Source organism: Ascaphus truei, chromosome 8 (genome assembly GCF_040206685.1).
Source record: "Ascaphus truei isolate aAscTru1 chromosome 8, aAscTru1.hap1, whole genome shotgun sequence".
Taxonomy (NCBI): domain Eukaryota; kingdom Metazoa; phylum Chordata; class Amphibia; order Anura; family Ascaphidae; genus Ascaphus; species Ascaphus truei.
The window spans coordinates 71,604,501-71,625,181 of NC_134490.1; the positions used below are offsets into that span (position 1 = coordinate 71,604,501).

General features: G+C 46.4%; 1 protein-coding gene across 1 annotated transcript in view; it reads right to left on the minus strand.

The window, feature by feature from the left end:
* The window catches only part of LOC142501948 (alpha-2-macroglobulin-like protein 1), a 72,473-nt gene extending 52,633 nt beyond the window's left edge, over positions 1-19,840 (minus strand). The window contains exons 1-9 of the mRNA XM_075612578.1: positions 19,683-19,840; positions 13,124-13,307; positions 12,517-12,679; positions 12,275-12,327; positions 11,602-11,622; positions 10,902-11,055; positions 9,588-9,672; positions 9,005-9,122; positions 7,131-7,239 (exon numbers count right to left, since the gene is read on the minus strand). Coding sequence (XP_075468693.1) covers positions 7,131-7,239; positions 9,005-9,122; positions 9,588-9,672; positions 10,902-11,055; positions 11,602-11,622; positions 12,275-12,327; positions 12,517-12,679; positions 13,124-13,307; positions 19,683-19,750 — 955 coding nt within the window. The 5' untranslated portion in view covers positions 19,751-19,840. The remainder of the gene's footprint in view (positions 1-7,130; positions 7,240-9,004; positions 9,123-9,587; positions 9,673-10,901; positions 11,056-11,601; positions 11,623-12,274; positions 12,328-12,516; positions 12,680-13,123; positions 13,308-19,682) is intronic.
* Positions 19,841-20,681: the final 841 nt, after the last annotated feature.

Below are 20,681 nucleotides of genomic sequence, written 5' to 3' on the forward strand. Positions count from 1 at the left end.
TCGTGCGACGTCATATGACGCCGTGGGGTTGTGTGACGTCACGTGACCCGTGGTGTCATTTGACATCACAATACCGTGGAAACCGTGACGGCACATGACCCCGCGGCATCATTTGATGCTGCGTTGCCATGGTCACGCGTCCTGAAGCCGGCTGAACCTCGGTAAGTAAGGTCGGGAGGAAATGCAAGACAAGTGACACAGTACACTAGATGTCTGATAGTGCTCCATCCAAGCCAGTCCCGTGTCATTTTTTTCACGACCATTGGATGATTTCACATACAAAAGGCATGCATTTAATCATTTCCTTTAACTATTTTCCAGTATTTCATCCACAGACCACTATCCTTTCTCTGTCTTTGTCTTTCAGTGTGTCTGACCATATAGCTGGATCCTTCTAGTAGGTTTGATTACCAACTCATCAAGGATTTTGAGCAGCTATCGCAACGTTTTGCTAGGTAGCTATTCAGAAAGCCTCGATGAGTTGGTTAAATTGTACGGGGAAGGCATTTTTATGCGATTTCTGACTCCTGGCCAACCGCAAAGACAAGGAAGGGGTTAACTACCAGTGCCAGGTTTATTGTGGGTAGCGGGGGTGGGTGAAGGTGGTATTTGGCCCATGGTGGGTGTTTAGGCCTTGCAGGGGCGAGGGAGAGTGTTGCGGGAGGAGTTAACCCCTTCATTACCTTAGCGGTTAATACCGCTAAGGTAATGAAGGGATTATCCCCTCCAGCTACCCACCCGGTAGGTATAAACACGCACTACGGGTCAAATGCCACCTTTCCCCACCCCACTACCCACAATAAACATAACACAATAATACTGTAGCTAATACACCCATTCATTGCCAGTGTGGTTACCTATGTCCTCAATGGGAGCAAAGATAACCCCAATGGGAATGAATGGGCACCCCCTTTACCTCCAACAACCATAGATTACATTATAATAATGGGCAAAATTACTATTATCTAGATCTGGATAATAGTGGATTTAAAATAAAACATTATCCAGCCAGCATAAAAGTAAATAAATCTTCTACTTACCCCTGCCAGGATGAAGGCCGTCCTCATCCACGATCTCCACATCCATGTCCTACGTTGGCAGAAACACAACAAAAAAAAATACAAGTGTAACAGAGTTTCCCTGGCCCAATCTCATGTTGACCCCCTTCTGTGGAAACTGACCCATGTTACATGAGGTGTAGTGTGGTGCACCTGCTGGTTTACAGAATCCCTGAGTCTTCCGCGATGGTATGGGGGATGGCATCAGGACTGGCTTATGAGGGAGTGCTTAGTTATACTCACTCATGGTACAGCGCCTCCATCTCTTCCAGACCCCCGGTGTTGCAGGAAGGAGTCTCTGAAAGAGAACCTCTATGTGCATCTTCTCCCTGAATGACTCCACTCTCAGGCAAGAAGGTTCTTTTGGCAACAGCATACTTTATTTCATCAGACAATTGCAGACTGCCTATCTTTGCAGCTGGTCTTCAGCCGCTCATCATAGGTTGCCAACCCAAAGGAAGTCCCTGACCGTACACTCCCAGGCAAAGGCACTGAAAGCAGGTCTAGCTCCTCCCTTACTCCCTGATGGAGTAAGAGGAATAGTCATCCACACCACTCCCCTGAGGGAGGGCCACAAAACTTGCCAGAGCCCTAACAGCTTGCTGGACAGACTCACCTCACTCATAGGTGGTGAGGCACACTGCTAAATACAGGAAGTGCTGCGCACTAAATAGCTCCAATAGGCACCACTCCTGTGTCACTGTAATTGGACACAGAGTCTGATTACACTACCTTCACTAGATACTACACAGCACATGGGGATGGGGGAAAACCCATGATTACTCCTGGCAAACCTGCCCTTAACAGGGATTATTGCACAGGAGGAGAAAGACATATACCCCCAAAACTACACAGGGTTACACAAGCTAATGGCCACGAACCCCTTAATTATTTTAGCGGTTAGTAACCGCTATAGTCATCAAGGGGTTAACCTCCACTCCCTCGCTACCCACCCGGCCAGGCTAACCACCCACTCTGGGGCAACTACCCCCACCCTCTACTCATTGTTTGGCACCGTGGCATATCATGCCCAGATAATATGGTCATGATTGGCCACTATAGCAGTCAATGGGCAACCTAAAAAAAACAACAGCACTAGAAGACACAACAATTAAAAAAATACCCAAGCACCAGAACAATAAAACAAATCAAACCGCAAAACACCAGAATAATTAAACAAATCAAACACCTAAACACAAGAAGAATAAAATAAATAAAACACCTAAACACCAGAACTATTAAATAAATCAAACCCCTAACCAGAACTATTAAATAAATCCAACCTAACCAACAGAACAATTGAAGAAATTAAACGCCTAAACAATCCTTTTCAGGACCCTTTCAGTGTGAGATGGGTAGGCAGATTATTGAGATAAGGAAAAAGCAGAGATATTAAACAAATTCTTTGCCTCTGTATTTACCAGGGAAGAATCAAATTCAATAGTAGTGCCGCAGGAGGAAGCCACAACCTCCATATTAATGAACAATTGGTTAACTGAGGAAGAAGTTCATAAGCGACTTGAAAAAATTTAAGTAAATAAGGCTCTTGGCCCCGATGGCATACATCCAAGAGTTCTCAAGGAGTTAAGCTCAGTAATAGCCAAACCATTATACAGTATTTAATATTCAAGGACTCCATTTCCACAGGCTCAGTACCACAAGATTGGCGTAAAGCAGATGTGGTGCCTATATTTAAAAAGAGAGCTAGATCACAACCGGGGAATTACAGACCTGTAAGCCTGACTTCAATAGTGCGGAAACTACTTCAAGGTGTAATACGGGATAATATTCAGGAATACCTAATGGAAAACAAAATTATTAGTAATAGTCAGCGTGGATTTATGAAGGATAGATCACGCCAAACTAATCTTATTTGTTTCTTTGAGGAGGTAAGTAGGAATTTAGACCAGGGTAATGCAGTTGATGTGGTCTACTTAGATTTTGCAAAGGCTTTTGATATGGTTTCACACACGAGGTTAGTGTACAAAATAAGGCAAATTGGACTCAGTAGAAATATATGCACCTGGATTGAAAACTGCTTGAAGGACAGACAACACAGGGTTGTCATAAATGGAACTTTTTCAGGTTGGGCTAAAGTCGTGAGTGGAGTACCTCAAGGATCGGTACTGGGACCCCTGATTTTTAACTTGTTTATTAATGACCTTGAGGTTGGGATCGAGAGCAAAGTCTCCATCTTTGCTGATGATACTAAATTGTGTAAGGTAATAGAATCAGAGCAGGATGTAATTTCTCTTCAGAAGGACTTGGAGAGACTGGAAATGTGGGCAGATAAATGGCAGATGAGGTTTAATACAGATAAATGTAAGGTTATGCATTTGGGATGCAAGAATAAAATGGCGACTTACAAATTAAATGGGGATAAATTGGGGGAATCCTTGATGGAGAAGGATTTAGGAGTGCTTGTAGACAGCAGGCTTAGCAATAGTGCCCAATGTCATGCAGTAGCTGCAAAGGCAAACAAGATCTTATCTTGCATCAAACGGGCAATGGATGGAAGGGAAGTAAACATAATTATGCCCCTTTACAAAGCATTAGTAAGACCACACCTTAAATATGGAGTACAATTTTCGGCAACAATCCTAAGAAAAGACATTATGGAACTAGAGAGAGTGCAGAGAAGAGCCACCAAATTAATAAAGGGATGGACATTCTAACTTATGAGGAGAGACTAGCTAAATTAGATTTATTTACATTAGAAAAGAGGCGTCTAAGAGGGGATATGATAACTATATACAAATATATTCGGGGTGTGAGGATTCGCCATCCTGGCGTACAAAGACCATCGCCTCACCTTTCGGGTCCTGCTACAGCTGACACTCTAGTTGCGCAATCTTCTGGTCCTGTGACGCGCGTGCGGATCCTGCGCCATCTGTCCCTGATCCCGCTCCTCCCCCTGTCTCTCGTCATGTACGCTCTTCCAGCCTCCCTGCTGATGCACGGCTCAGGCCGCACCCCTCGACCTCTGTGATGCGCGCAGGTTGGCGCGTGAAGAGTCCCGCCTCCTCTGTTTCCAGGAATCAGCATGGGACTGACGCACGACCCAAGCTCCGCCCTTCGACCTCCGTGATGCGCGTCGGCGCACGACGGGCCCTGCCCCTTCTGCTCTCAGGAGGAGGAGCGTGAATGACGTGCGACTCAAGCCCTACCCCCTGGCCTCCGTGACGCGCACGGAAAGGCCCGCAAGCAACTCCCCACTTTACTCTGATTAGGCTGTTTCCTAGGGCACACCTCTGTGCACCAACAGCCAATACCTCTCCACTTCCTTGTTCCGCCCTGGCTGGCTCTTGGAGGCTCCTCCTTTATATATCTTCAGGCTGCAGTCAGTCATCGCTGAGCATAGTTATTGTGATGCCGTGCCTTGCCACATCCGTGTTCCTGAACCTACCTTGCTTTATCCTGCCTTGCCTTACCTTGCTTGCTATTAACCTCTCGTTGCCTGACCCTGCTAGTACCTTGGACTCCGCTTCTCTCCAATCCTGACCTGGCTCATCTGACTACTCTTCTGGCTCCTGTCCTGAAGCTGGCTAAGTACTCCTACGATCCGACTATCTCCAATCCAGAACCTGGCTACGTACCCCGACTATCCGATACTCTCCAATCCTGTACCTGGCTACGAATACCGACGATCCGCAACTCTCCACTCCTGAACCTGGCAAGTACCTTAACTTCTCTCCTATCCGTAACCCTGACCTGGCTTGAACGACTACTCTACACACTAGGCGCGCCTGCGTGGCTGTGGGTCAGCGTTACTCAATTCCCTGCCTCAGCACCGCAGTCGCTCTTCGTTTGTGGTGAGCTACGCATTACACAGGGACAATACAAGGAGCTTTCAAAAGAACTATTCATCCCACGGGCAGTACAAAGGACTCGGGGCCATCCCTTAAGGTTGGAGGAAAGGAGATTTCACAGCAACAAAGTAAAGGATTCTTTACAGTAAGGGCAGTTAAAATGTGGAATTCATTACCCATGGAGACTGTGATGGCAGATACAATAGATTTGCTCAAAAAGAGGTTGGACATCTTTTTAGATAGGAAAGGTATACAGGGATATACCAAATACTGCTGCGGCACAGTTTATTCGAGCATTTGCCCGTTCTGTGCCGCAGCAGTAGCCTGGCGCGCGCCCGAGAGTGACGGGCGCGCGCCGAAGCAGCGGAAGAGCGCCCTCCGATCGGGGCGCTCTCCCTACCGCTGCCGGGTCCGCCGGGTCCCCCGGAACCCCCTGCCGCTGTCCCGCGATCGCGGGACACCAGGGCTCCCTCGGGGAGCCCCTGGACGCGCGTGCAGGGGGCGCACGCTCCCGAAGACGCGTGACCGCGCGTCTATGACGCGCGGCACGCCGAGGGGCGGCCACTAGCAAGCCGGGAAATCTCCCGGCTTGCGGATCTGGCCGATGCGCAATAAAGCGTGTCGCCAGTGTAAGTAAACATGGGAAGGATGTTGATCCAGGGATTAATCCGATTGCCAATTCTTTGAGTCAGGAAGGAATTTATTTTTCCTCTTATGAGATTTCATTGGATGATGTGACACTGGGTTTTTTTGTTTGCCTTCCTCTGGATCAATAAGGAAGTATAGATATAGGATAGAGTATCTGTTGTCTAAATTTAACATAGGTTGAACTTGAAGGACTTATGTCTTTTTTCAACCTCATATACTATGTAACAATGTTGTGTTTATAATAGACTAGCTTTTGTGTCCAGCTTCGCCCGGGGAATGTAATATTGAATACATGTCCCTGCCCCCCTGTCCCCTCCCCGCTTCCAGCACATCTCCCCAGGCTCCCGCTGCTGGATGTAGTGCGGGGTGAGATTTGTCTCTGTCTGTGTGTGTCTGTGTGTGTGTGTGTGTGTGTCTCCCACTGCTGCCGGAACATGTCCCCAGCCTCCCCTACCCCCCAACTGACGGCACATCTCCCCATGCTGCTGTGACATGGCCCCTCACTGCCGGCACATCTCCAAACCCGCCCTCCCCCCGTTGGTACATCTCCCCTCGCTGCCAGCAAATGTTTCCCCTTTCCCCCACCCCGTTGGTACCTCACCACGCACTGCCGGCACATGTCCCCCCCTGCCCCGCTTCTCCCACCGCTAGCTGGCACATCTCTCCCCCCCGCTGGTACATCTCCCCCCGCTAGCTGGCACATCTCTCCTCCCCCCCCCCCGCTGGCACATCTCCCATCAAACACACAAACACATAGCCCAGATCCAGGCAAGGACATGCCCCCTCCCTTAGTAGCCACACAAGCCGTCCCCTGCTCATGCTCTAACATTAGCCAAGGGAAACTTAAAATGTCCATAATTTGGGAAGTGAGCGACATTGGAACCTCAAAATAGATGTGTTGAGCTCCAAATCCGCCGCAGAATGTCCAGTCCAATTTTCGTTGTGCTACGTGGTGCCGTTTGTGAGATATCGATGCTTCAGACATACAAACAAACGGAATCCAACTTAGAATTAAAGTGTTGATTGTGTGTTGTGTATATAATGCATTATGTGTTATATATAATACCATGGTAGCAGTGTTCCTGTCTATTTTTTTTTGCAGCCGGACACCAATTCCACCCCTGAGGTGGCTGTGTTAATTGTCTGTCTCAAGTTCACTGTGTCAAATGAGTAGAGGCAGACAGTTTAACTCACTCCCTGTAGATGCACACAGTCCTTATTTTCTTCTGTACTTTTTATTGTAAAATATATGTGACAAAAAGGGGGAAGGGGGACTGGGCAGGTAGCAAAGGAAAGCATTTCCTGGGCAGGAAGGATGCTAGCCTAGGCGAGCTGAAATAAGTCAAGAACTATGCCAACTAGCTTGGGGAGGCGGGGCAGTCCAAATTACAAAAAAAACAAAGGGATGTTGCCAAAGCAACAGACTAAGAAGCTGAGGGAAATAGTTACATTAGTAACAACATGATACAGAGGAGTGATGGCTGCCTCAGAACTGGGAAAACATACAGAGAGGTTCCAGGACAGTAATGCTTCTGGAGAGCATTTCTACAGCATGATTATAATGGTGCTGTATAAATACTTGGTGTTGTTGTTATATCTGGTTCCTCAAACTCACCTGTGCTGTTCTCTGTCAGCGAGGAGGAGATAATTAAGAAGTTATCTGAGCTTGAGAAATTGTAGAATTGTAGGTCAATTTCCCGGGAGATGCAACCACTGTTATCAGTCTGCAAAGCAAAGATAAAGGGGGCGTGAGAGAGAAAGGTGTCATTATAGGGTGAGAGGGAAAGAGAGAGGGAGAGAGAATGACAGAGACAGATAATAGCATCACGTGCAAGACTTGAAAGCGTTGCCCTACCTACGTGTCTGAGCTATAACAAGAAGCTACCCTGTAACGGAACAATTTGGGGTGGCCCCTCTTCCGTTGGCCGAGGTGTTCAACATATATACGGGATTGTTCCTTTTTTTACCACCTTGTCCCTGAAACGTCTGTTGAGATGTTTAAATGTCCTGTATTTTCAGGGATATGAGGAGGCAGATGGCGACGGAAGAAGAAGGGGGGGTGATGGTGGTTGCAGCCTGCAGGAGACCGGCAGAGGAGGTCAATAGCTGGTGTCTGCCGCCAGCACTGGCACACTCCACGCTACAGGTAAAACAGAGTTTTTATCTTGGGGGTGGTGGATGGGGGGGGCTGAGAGAAAATAGTGGAAAGCGGGAGGCTGAGAGATGGAGGGAGGAGGGGGGTGATGGATGGAGGGGGACTGAGAGATCAAGGGAGGCTGAGGGGGGAAGCCCTGATCCTTACATTTGTCCTGGGCCCCAATTTATCTGTTGGCTGATGAATGGAGGAGGAATGATGGATGGAGGAAGGAGGGAGGCTGAGACATGGAGGGAGGCGGAGGGGTGATGGATGAAGGGGGGCTTAGAGATGAACGGAGGAGGGAATGTGTGTGTGGGAGAGGGGGATTGTGCATCCCTCTTCCTTATACTACGCCAACCACGGGAACACAGTGGAGCTCACAAGGTGGGGAGCGAGGTTGTTGCTGGTCAGAGCGGTGTCGCATGTGACTCGCAGGGGAATCAGTCACCAAACACTATTATACAACACATGGAGAGATACCTGGGCACAAAAAGAAACACACCTGAGATATATGGTAATTTGGATATGCCAAATATATTTAAATTAATTAAATTAGCATCTCCGGTATGTTCCTCTTTAGTGGATATGCGTTACAATTAATCCAACGCTCATTCTGGTGAATGTTATGTTGAATAACTTAATGGACCTTCGTGCACCTAGCCCAGGGAGAGAGCAAACTGGGGGGGGAGGGTGCGGAGGGGCAAGGGAAAAGACAGAGGGAAAGAAAGAGGGACGAAATGAGGATAGGTAGAAAGGGGGAAAATAAATGAAAAGGAGGTTAGTGAGTGAGAGAGAGAGGGGGAAAAGAGAACGATAGATGGAAAGTTATGAGGTGAGTGAATGATAAATTGAGTGAGAAAGAATGGGAGTGAGGAGAGACAGAGAGAGAGGTACAAGGGTGAAGAGAGCGAGAGTGTGAGAAGCAAAGAGACAGAGGGGGTCTTTTATTAAGTTGTGATAGTATCAATTTGGTGCTACAGAACAGAATGCCCTATTTACATTGTCATGTGGTAATACCACAGTGTCACTATCGCACCTTAATCAATTGTCCCCATAGACATTAGCAACATGCTATCTGTTATGTTAGTCACATTATGAATTACAGAGACAGAATATCAGGTAATAGGGTTAAGATGTAATGGTAATTCATGGGCAATAGAAGTGGACACACTGGCTGTGCACCAATGCATTGATCCATTTGTGTGTTAATAAATATATATATATATATTTATATAATTATTGTACAATGTATTCCAGTAATGTTGCCCATCCCTGCCAGATGGGGTTAGATAGCTCAGGGTTGGAAGCCTGATGATACCTGAAGTTCTAGCCGGCATCTCAGCTGTACTCACCTCCACTCCATGTATCCGTTGGCAGGAGTCCGAATCTATTCCTTCTTCAAGTTCTTCATAGAAAATCAGACAGACAGACAGATCCATAGACCCCCGCACAGGCTTCCCATACGTGTAACTGCAGAGGACAGAGGGAGAGTGTGAGTGGAAGGCTGGTCCTGCTGCTGCTGACATTGTGTATGTGTGTGGGGGAGAATCCTGTAGCCCACGCTACATGTGTGTATAACTGCAAGGCTGGCACTAATGTTGCCCGCTCCGTACATGCGTGTGAAAGGGTGCCTAGAATTGCTGCTACTCACGCTGTGTATGTTTGTGAGGGGCAGGCTGGTACTGCTGCTGCCACCAACACTGTATGTGTGTGTGTAAGAGGGAGACTAGCACTGCTGCTGCCTGTCCTGCATATGTACGTGAGAGGGGGAAGCTGGCACTGCTGCTGCCCGCCCTGTGTATGTGTGTTTGAGACTGACAATGTTGCTGCCTCCCCTGTATTTGTGTATGAAGGAGAGTCTGACACTGCACTATGTGTCCATGTCTGGATTGGCAGTGTGTGTGACGGATAGGTTGGCACTGCCGATAATCTCACCTTCCGCAGGCTTCCAGTTTAAAGGACTCATCTGTATGGGACACCTTGGGGGGTACATTAAAGTTCACCTCAAATCTCTTTAGCACTGAGGGGAGAGGGAGGGGAGAATTAGATATATTCTGCCCACACAGCTCTCCTCCTCTGTCTGGTCACGACTATCACAATTCTCCCCCGGTTAACTCCACATATCTGCCGCCTAATGATTTTAGGGGCTACAGTATATGTGCAAAATATAATGGAGAAAAAGCAATTCAGTGGCAATGACGCTGCCTTTGAAGTGGGAGAAGCCGATTCAAATCCAAGAGTCAGCTCCTTGTAACCTCAAGAAAGTCCCTGTGCTCTGGACACCAACAATAGGATTGTAAGCTCTGTTGGACAAGGACTAAGTGTGTCTGCAAATTTGTATGTAAAAAACTGAGTACATTGTCAGTGCTATATAAGAAAAACAGATGATTATTATCTATCCTCAAGCTATCTCTTGAATGGCTACTGTTTCTATAAGGGGTTAACTGGGTGGGTTCACTGAGGGTTCGCCCCTCCCCTTTCTACCCTATGACTTGTGAAATAACTATAGAAAGCACAGAGGATTTATATAGCCCCGCCATTGGTTTTGGAAGCACGTTCTTAAGAGTTCTAAAGTCCTCAATGTAAGTCCTGTAAAAAGAGTTTATTTGTGTTTGGTCTGCAGCTAGTATGTCTGTTGTCACTGTTTATTGTTTTCCCATTTAGTACCATGCCCTGACCATTAGCCAGCACCTGTCTAAGGATCAGGAAGCCTATGTTTGCAGGAGGATGCCGCACTGTCCTTAAAGGGTTGCCCATACTGCAACTTGTACTCCCACTGCATTGGTTCAATTAGAACATTAGTGTCTCGCATTACTGTCTCCCTGCATGCTATTCCACTACGTCCTTATGCAACGGACAACTAAGACTATCAACCACTTCTGATAGGACCGGAACCTACTAAAGGATGATCCTCTGAAAGTAGTATTTGCCACAAGTATTGTGAATGTCTTCTGTATGTGAACGGTTTTTGGACGACTGTTCAATAAACACCTTTACTTTTATAAAAGTTCCTGGTGCCCATTTCTATAATGCACTTTCATCCACGCCCAGCCAGCTCTTACCCATGCGCCATCTATATGGCTGAGAGACTGAGCATTTACTTTATGGAATACTTTGATATGATACCATTCATTGCCGGGGAATGGTGGTTACAATTATTAAAACAGTAATAAAAACAACAATAATAATAATGATGATACTCTGTCCAATACTTCCCAGGCTCCTTCCTCTGTCTAGCTCCCCACTCACCATATTCAGACACAGAGAATGTTGTCTTCTGGTTGGGTACTTCAATCACATAGTCTCCAAGCGGTAGCTCTGCTGCCAAAGGGAAGGAGAAGTCAGCAATTCCCTCGGTTGGAGTGACGTTCAGCCACTGCCCAATGCGATTACCATTGGGATCCTGTGGGTGGAAAGAGATATGCTGGGGTCACCCTGCTAGGGTTACCAGGTGGCTTCTCCAAAAATACTGGACACAATGGTGAAAGGTGCGACGTGCTCAATACACACACATCCTTCTCACCTCTCTCCGCTCCATGCTGTTTCCTCCTCTCCTTGGCCTTAGCCCCAGGCTCCTGACAACTCTTCCTGATTGGGTGCCTTACCCAGCAGCAACCAATCAGGAAGGAGGAAGCTGCCCAGCCCCCTAGCAACAGCCCTGCTCCCTCCCTGCTCAGATAAATCCTGCGGCCCCCCAAGCGGGTCAGGTCACTATGTCCTGAGAGGTAATACAGGACACATACATGTCTAGTATTACATCTAATTATTTACTGGACAGTGTCCAAATACAGGACAGTCCGGTTCAATACTGGACACCTGGCAACCCTACTCCCTGCTCACTAAATTGCTTCAGGGTAGAGGTGCAGTGACTGAGCTGTGTGTACGTGGAGGTCAGTACTGGAATAGCAGAGAATTCAACAGGAGGGGGTAATATTATCACAATACTCACCAGCACCTTCACCAGCGGATACTACAAGACAAAGAAAAGATAAAAGGGGATCAGGCAGAGTGAGAGATGTGCGAGATCTGACAATCTCAGTGATCAGTATGTGATGGTTCCACGAGATACACAGGGACACTACTTTTTTATGTATAAATGTACCTAAACAGCCTGATTTTGGTTAAAGATTTATTTGAGAAAGTCTCTCTTGTTCCTCGGATTTCACAGCAGGAATGTTCCCTCTGCAATGAGCTCCATAGGGATTTGATCCAACACTTACAGTTTCTTCAAATCAAGCACAGTACCACTACCTTTAGGGCATTTTGACCACTGGATAGTCTATGGTACAAACCAAACCTTGAGAAGATGCACAGAAATAAAAACCTGCAGAATAGTGAGCCCGGCTCCTGTGACTGCACCACGGTGTATCATACAGCAAAACACAGCCCTGCCGCTGTCTTTATCTGTCACATTGGGCAGTCTGATGTCAACTCTACTGCTCTATTTACTTTTGAAGTTGGGCAGTTACGTTACCTTTTTGTATTGTACATCAGGGCTGCCACTGACTCTACCAGGGACCTTGGACATAGGCTTAATTCCCTGTGCAACCCCAGCTCTGCCCCTGCCTCTACCTGTGACCTTGTACAGTGCTACAGTATGTTAGTAATGGAATAGGTCTCACCGTATCATTCTGAACGTGAAAATCTTTATCCATAGTCACCACCCGAAACTTCACTGAAATAACAATAACAATATATTTTAACCCCTAAAATAACACCCCATTAATTTTTATATATTGACTACCCCTGATATAACTCCCAAACAATGCATTCTTAACTTACTCTATATAATAGCTGCCCGTGATATAACACTCCAACAATGCATTCCTCACTGTATAATTACTGTCCCTGGTATAAGACTCACCCGACTGGCCAGGCTTGTACATGGGTTTGTCTGTCTGGATGAAGGTCACATGTGCTATTCTCCCTATTAGAACTTTCTTGGTCTGGTTGATGTTGAGATTCTCCCCTTGTCCAAACACGTGGAATAACCAGACCTCCATTTTTTCTTCCGTAATGGGGGGCAGCTGAGGGGAGGCACAAGGTTAACATGGTCCCATCTGCCCTCCAGCCCTAGAAAGGTTGAGCGCAGTACTGTCAAGTCCTAGAAGTAGCATTCTTAGTCATATAGGACCCTGAGCCGTATTTTCCTACAGGTAGCAGCCGCCATTGTTTTTCCCATAAAAATAGGATGTTAAGCCGCGGAGGTGCACATCTCTATAGGGCTATCGGTCCTAGAAGTGACTGCCTTTGTATCCCCCACTGTCCACTGTGATGACTGGTCCTAGTGACCTCCAGCCTTCAAATCCTTGCATATACAGTTACTGTTCTGTCCAGTCCTAGAGGTACCAAGACTTGTATCCCTGGTACCTGCCATTGGAACTGTCCATTCATAAAAGTCATAGACTTTGCCTCCCAGTGCTGTCATAGAGGTGCATGTTTGGCATCCCAGTTCAAGAGGTGTTTCTCACCTGGAAAGAGTAGCAGTGGGAATAATTTGGGGTGTCTATCTTCTCCTCAGCCACAAGCTGGATGCTGTTTCCCCTTTGTAGCTTCATTCTGAGGGAGAGCTCTCCTTTCAGGCCGAGAAAGATAACGCAGGCTTTCTCCATTGAGGGATGTGACATCTGGGCTGGGACTGTAACCACATAGTGACTGCAGGAACAGAAACCATGAAGGGACAGGAGCAGCAAACACAACCTTGTCCAATGCACAATGACAAGCAGTGACAGACAGAAATACAGTACTGTGTACACTGCCAGTGCTGCATACACAGAAACACTGTCAGTGCTGTATACACAAAAACACAGCACTGTGTACACCGCCAGTGCTGTATACAGAGATATACAGCGCCCTGGACACTTTCAGCACTGTGTACAGAGATACAGTACAGTATGTGGTCTGAAACAAGAGCACAACGAGACGCCTTCAATGGTGCCATATAAAAGAGTATATGACCTCATTTCTTTTCAAATTACGCACTTCTTTCTACCAGCCTCATTATGTCTCTAACTCTATTCATATATCTCCATCTCTCCTTCCTTCGCCACTTCTCAGTTCACATGAACTACTTTCTTATGTGTGCCCTCTGACACTACACAGCTATATCCCCTGCACTAATTCACACCCCTACAAATCATCCTCACACATTCTCTTTCTATCCATGCTTCTCCTCCTTGCTTCTGGGGATATCTCTCCCAATCCTGGTCCCTACCTTATTCCTACATGCTCTCGTCATCGCCTGCCAAATGCAACTTCTACTCCTTCTGGTGTCAACCCCTCCAACTTCATACCCATCCCCGCCACCCTACCTCCCCTCTCCTTTTCTCCTGTGCCCTTTGGAATGCTTGCTTCATTTCTAACAAGTTATTCTCTTTGCATGCCTTCTTTCTCTCTCACTCTCTGCTCCTATTTGCTACAACTGAGACCTGGCTCACTCAGTCTGACTCTGCTCTGGAAGCTGCCCTCTCTCATGGTGGCCTTTCTTGCTCCCACAATCCATCAGGGGTGGAGGTGTGGGGCTACATCTCTCCTCTCTCTGCCATTACTGTACCCTTCCTATTCTGCCCTCTCTTGCTTTTCCCTCCTTTGAGGCTCACACTGTCCAGATCGTCTCTCCTCTCCCTGTCCACGTGTCCGTCATCTATCGCCCACCTACCTCTACTCATCCCCCTTCTGCCTTTATCTCTCACTTTGAATCCTGGCTCTCTTTCTTTCTCTCCTCATACTCCCCTGTTCTTCTCCTTGGGTACTTCAATTGCCACATTGATGACCCCTCTCTACCTTGGCCTTCCCGCTTTCTCTCTCTAACCTCTTCTTTTGTCCTTCAACAGTGGACTGCAGCCAGCACCCACAAGGATGGCCACTACCTAGACCTGGTTTTCACTAAAAACGTTTCTCTCTCCGATTTCTCCATTTCCCCCTTTCCTCTTTCTGACCATCCCCTCATCTCATTCTCCCTCTCTCGCTTCTCCCCTTTTCCACCTCCATCTACCCCTCAGTTCTGCAGAAACCTGCACTCTATTAACTTACCAGCCTTTGAGTCCACTTTACACTCCTCCCTATCCTCTCTCAGTTCTGCTACAGACCCTGACAACCTGGTTCAGGAACTACAACTCTGCCTTATCATCCTCTCTTGATCTACATGCCCCGCTTTCTCTCTGCCGTCCTTGTCCTTCTAACCCCAGACCCTGGCTAAATTCCCACACGCGCATGCTGCATTCCTCCACTCGTTCCTCTGAACGCCTCAGGAGTAAATCTCACACTCTCGCAGACTTCCTTCACTACAAATTTATGCTAGGCTGTTTCAACTCTGCCCTCTCTCAGGCTAAACAAACCTACTTTTCCTCAGTAATCAACACGCACAAGTCTAACCCACACCGACTCTTCTCTGTCTTTGACTCTCTACTCAAACCAACCTCAGCTGCCTCTTCTTCTTCCTCCATCTCACCTCAGGACTTTGCTGACTATGTTAAAGAAAAGGTGGAATCCATACGTCAGCACATCCCCCCTGTTTCCTCCTCCCATCCTACACAGCTTCCTAACTCTCCTCCTGCCTTCCTTGACTTTTTTTCCGCTGTCTCAGAGGAGGATGAGTCACTGTTGATCTTCTCCTCTCCTCTTCTCCTTGTACCACTTGCCCTCTTGACCCCATTCCCTCCCATCTCCTAAAACCTCTTGCTCCTACTATAATCCCTACGCTCACACACATTTTTAACTCCTCCCTCTGCTCTGGTACCTTTCCATCCTCATTCAAGCATGCAACAGTTATACCATTACTCAAAACAACAAGCTTGACCCTACCTGTCTTTCTAACTATCGACCTGTCTCCCTCCTGCCTTTTGCCTCTAAACTCCTTGAATGTCTTGTATTCTCTCGCTTGCTCCACTTTCTCAACACCTATTCTCTCCTAGACGCTCTACAATCTGGCTTCCACACAGCTCACTCACCTGAAACAGCCCTCACTAAAATAACTGATGACCTCCATGCTGCCAAAAACAGAGGTAATTACGCTCTGCTCATATTACTCGACCTCTCTGTAGCATTTGACACCGTGGACCACCCTCTTCTCCTTCACATTCTCCATACTCTTGGTATTCGTATCAAAGCTCAATCCTGGATCTCCTCCTACCTCTCCCATCGTACTTTCAGTGTCTCTTCTGCTAACAACTCCTCCTCTATCGATCTCTCTGTTGGGTACCCCAGGGCTCTGTCCTGGGACCTCTTCTCTTTTCTCTGTACACACTTTAGGGTCAGATGGTACAGCTTCAATCCGATTGGATGCTGTACCATGTGACAGGCTTTTTTTTTAAGGATGTGACATCATCTCCAACGGAGGTACATCACATTTTTAAACCAAAATGGCTGCTAACACATGATACTACAGCCAACCGGATTGGGGACAATCCGATTGGTTGAAGTACCATGTGACATGTTCCATTTTTTTAAAAGGATGTGACAAATCCCGTACCATACACTCAATTCTCCTCCTCACTTTTAAAGCTTTACACTCTTCTGCCCCTCCTTACATCTCAGCCCTAATTTCTCGCTATGCACCATCCCGACTCTTGGGTTCTTCTCAAGGATGTCTTCTCTCTACCCCCTTTGTATCTAAAGCCCTCTCCCACCATAAAACTTTCTCACTGACTGCCCCGCACCTCTGGAATGCCCTTCCCCTCAATACCCGACTAACACCCTCTCTATCCACCTTTAAGACCCATCTTAAGACACACCTGCTTAAAGATGCATACGAGTAGCACCGTGGCTAATACTATATGAATGATACATCAAACGTGGCCCCCTGAAGACGCACTTGCCAGAACGCCCTCCCCTTGTCTTTGTATGTTCTTCCTACTTACCAATTAGATTGTAAGCTCCTCGGAGCAGGGACTCCTCTTCCTAAATGTTACTTTTATGGCTGAAGCACTTATTCCCATGACCTGTTATTTATATGTGTTATTTATATGATTGTCGCATATTACTACTGTGAAGCGCTATGTACATTAATGGCGCTATATAAATAAAGACAAACATACAATAAAAATTTTTTTTATAGGCAGAAAGAATAATAAGGTGTGCTATGCTTAGGTACTGTAGTAAGTGAAATATTTGGGCGATTCTTCAGTACCGGGCTTCCCCTTCGGCCCCTCTAGAATATTGTTCTGATTGTGTGTCGGCTAGCACCTTTTCCTCTGTGTCCTGAGGGTCCCGGTGCAGGGTTGCGGTCTAATACTCAGAGCTTGGTGATGTCACTGGGGGAACGCAACTGCTTACTACCTAGGCACACCTGTGAGTGTGTTACCTTTTATTCTTTCTGCTCAATAAAGCTTTTTTTTATACTGCACCATTGGAGACTTCTCTTTGCGCCCTTGTTTCAGACCAGGGGTGGCCAACTCCAGTCCTCAATGGCCACCAACAGGTCAGGTTTTCAGGATATCACTGCTTCGTCATAGGTGGTGAAGTAATTCTGACTGAGCCACATGTGCTGAAGCAGGGATATCCTTGAAACCTGACCTGATTGTGGCCCTTGAGGACTGGAGTTGGTCACCCCTGTTTTAGACCATATTCTATACTGTTGGTGTTAGGATCACCCCTTTCGAGGACACCATTACTAAACGGAGGATTTAAATTATTTACTGGTACCACTACGGTCAATCACCGGACTATCTCTCTGTACTCATGTTATCCTGCAAGCGCAGAACCCAACAACCACCACCAGGGGTGCTATTGTGTGCGACCAAATATACTAAAAATAACAAATAACAAAAAGCCCCAATGCAACATCCAAATGACAAAGTACATAGTTAAATACTTATCTGTTTGTCTTCTCATAAGTATATATATATTAATATTTATACTAGGCAAAAAGAGGAATAACACCACTCAACAGGTAACAAATTATATAATTAATCAAACCGATATTTTATCAAATCTAACATTATAGTGCCCAATTGCCGCTGCTATGACAATGTGGGGGTTACCCACTGTAACATCCCAGGGTGGGTTCCTCAAGTGTACTCCTTTCTGAGAACCTGTGACTCGGGTCATGAGATTGTCGTGTTCTAATCCTATATATTAATATCCCTTGATTTTTCTGAGCTATAATATCCAGGTCTTGCTTGGTTTGTTATATCATTACTTCTCACATTCATCACACATTTACCAGCTTCAATATTCATTTCGTACCAGTTTTCGCTGTTTCGCTGCTGGGGTGAGTGCATAGGAACCCTTCCCTCCCTCCCCCTTTGCTATACAGATATACCACAGCATGTACAGAAATGTAAACACAGATACAGCACCATTTACACTGCTAGTGCTGAGTACACAGAAATGCAGCACGTTATATGCTGCCAGCACAACATTGACAAAAAGAATGCACCGTATACATCATCAGCACTGTATACACAGAAATAAATATATAAGTGCCAAAGATGACACATTGTATATGCTGTGTTATGTATGATGTGTATTCTATGCTGTACTTGCTGTATTGTGCATGATGTTCTGTGTTGTGCATGATGTGCTGAATGTGCTGTATTGTGCATGACATGTATGTGCTGTATTGTGCATGACATGTATGTGCTGTATTGTGCATGACATGTATGTGCTGTATTGTGCATGACATGTATGTGCTGTATTGTGCATGACATGTATGTGCTGTATTGTGCATGACATGTATGTGCTGTATTGTGCATGACATGTATGTGCTGTATTGTGCATGACATGTATGTGCTGTATTGTGCATGACATGTACGTGCTGTATTGTGCATGACATGTACATGCTGTATTGTGCATGGCATGTATGTGCTGTATTGTGCATGACATGTATGTGCTGTATTGTGCATGACATGTATGTGCTGTATTGTGCATGACATGTATGTGCTGTATTGTGCATGACATGTATGTGCTGTATTGTGCATGACATGTATGTGCTGTATTGTGGAAACAGTTTTACAAATGGTCCTCCTCCCCCACCAAGAACGTGAAAACAAGAAGAAACGTGTCTTCCTCAAAGGCACAAGTGACATTATATAAATCTATAAAGTTTTACCAAAGTGATGTGGTATAAATATAAAAAGTGAACCATATACAGTAATATAGTATTAAATATAAGGGAAAAATATATATTATTATTATTAGTGCATGTAACAGGTGAAAAAATAAAATAATGTAACTGCAGCTCAGGACCCTAAAAAGAACTGTTCCACCAATCCTTCCCCAAACGTCCAAAACAGGGGAGCACGTACTACAAGCTGTTGGATCTCTGGGAATGGGGTTAATAGGAATGGAAGTCACATATTTCCAGAAGATCGAAAAGCCTTTCCAAAACTGTGGCAAAGTCTTGATTGGCTGGTTCCTGCTATCTGTGTGTGCAGGAAGCCCCGCCGTAATGTCTCACTACACCAGCTGCTGTGTTTTGTAGCCCCCTGCGTTCTTCTTTCTCTTTGCTCTCTGTTTTAAAGTGAGTGGCTGAGGCTCTCACATTGGTAATCCACTGTCCTGACCCAGGGGAAAGGAGAGGGGACTTTGGATGAGTCCCACACCCTGGGAGTAAGGGACATGAGCTTATTGCTGTGGGGTAGTGGAAAAAGTTGGTCCAAGAAAATCTGCTGCATCCTGCAGTGGGTGCGTGGAGGACAAGAGTGTGGGGGTCAATCAGGCACCAGTCAATCAAGGTTTTGCCACAGTTTTAAAAAGGCCGTTTGATCTTCTGGAAATATGTGAGTACTTTCCTATTCACCCCGTTTCCAGAGATCCAACAGCTTGTAGTACACGCTGCACTAAGTTTTGTCATTTTTTTCTTGTTCGTTCTGGGTACTCTCTTGTGCTCCCCTATCTTGGACAACAAATGTGCTGTATTGTGTATGACATGTATGTGTTGTATTGTGTATGACATGTATGTGCTGTATTGTGTATGACGTGCTGTGGGTGCTGCTTTGTGTATGATCTGCTGTATGTTCTGTGTTGTGCATGAGGTGTATGTGCATGACATTCTGTATGGAGTTAAAGCCCCCAAAAGAGTCTCCTTACGGCTCTGGAGATGCTCCAGCTGATGATCCCAGGATGAACAGACAGACAGAGACCAGGAGAAGGTGCATGATGGGTTAAGCAGCGAGATGTCCCCTGCACTCCTTGACTAAGCTCTGCTCTTCCTCATGTAACAGCTGGGCTAGCAATGTTTGAGGAGAGGGGATGTCCCATACACCGACACCACCCTGGGTAGTGACATCTGAGGTCACTGAGCCAGAGATCTCCTATGCAGAGGAAAGCTGAACAACAGTATTTCAACACAGGCTTCTGAATCATCTGTTCAGCTAACCCCAAATACCTTTAAAATCCCACAGGCATAAAGTACCAAAGCTGATTCCTTATGTTCAGGTAAAAAGTGTCGGCAACACTAGTTATTTTTATGCCATTCGCCCAATCTCTGTACAGTATGCATTTCCTATATTGCAGACGTGTTCCAAGGCACGTCTTCGTAACTCCCTCGCTGTCATGCCAATGTATAACATGTTACAAGGGCACCTGAGCCCATAAATGAGAGGTATTCAACGCTAGTCCTCAAGCCCACCCCCCAAAAGGTCAAGTTTTCAGGATATCCCAGCTTCAGCACAGGTGGCTCAATCAGTCCCTGCTTCAGTACAGGTGACTCAATCAGTCTGTGCTTCATCACAGGTGGCTCAATTAGAGGCTCAGTGATTGAGCCACCTACGCTGAAGCTGGGATATCCTGAAAACCTTACATGTTGGGGGGGGCGGGGCGGGCGCTTAAGGACTGGAGTTGAGCACCCCTGCCATAAATAACACCCTTAGGGGCCTATTCTAGTAGCACAAATAAAATCTCGAACAGTTTGGCATGACACCACCTCACGGTTTGACACTTGTGTTATCACGGTATTCAGAGAGAATCAGAAAGCAATACCGCAAGTCACAAACCGTGAGGTAGGAAAATGCCAATACCGCTCGGGATAGCAGTGATGTTATCTCAGCCTTTTGTAAGTTCTCCCCGTGCGATCTGGCTGCAGTCTGT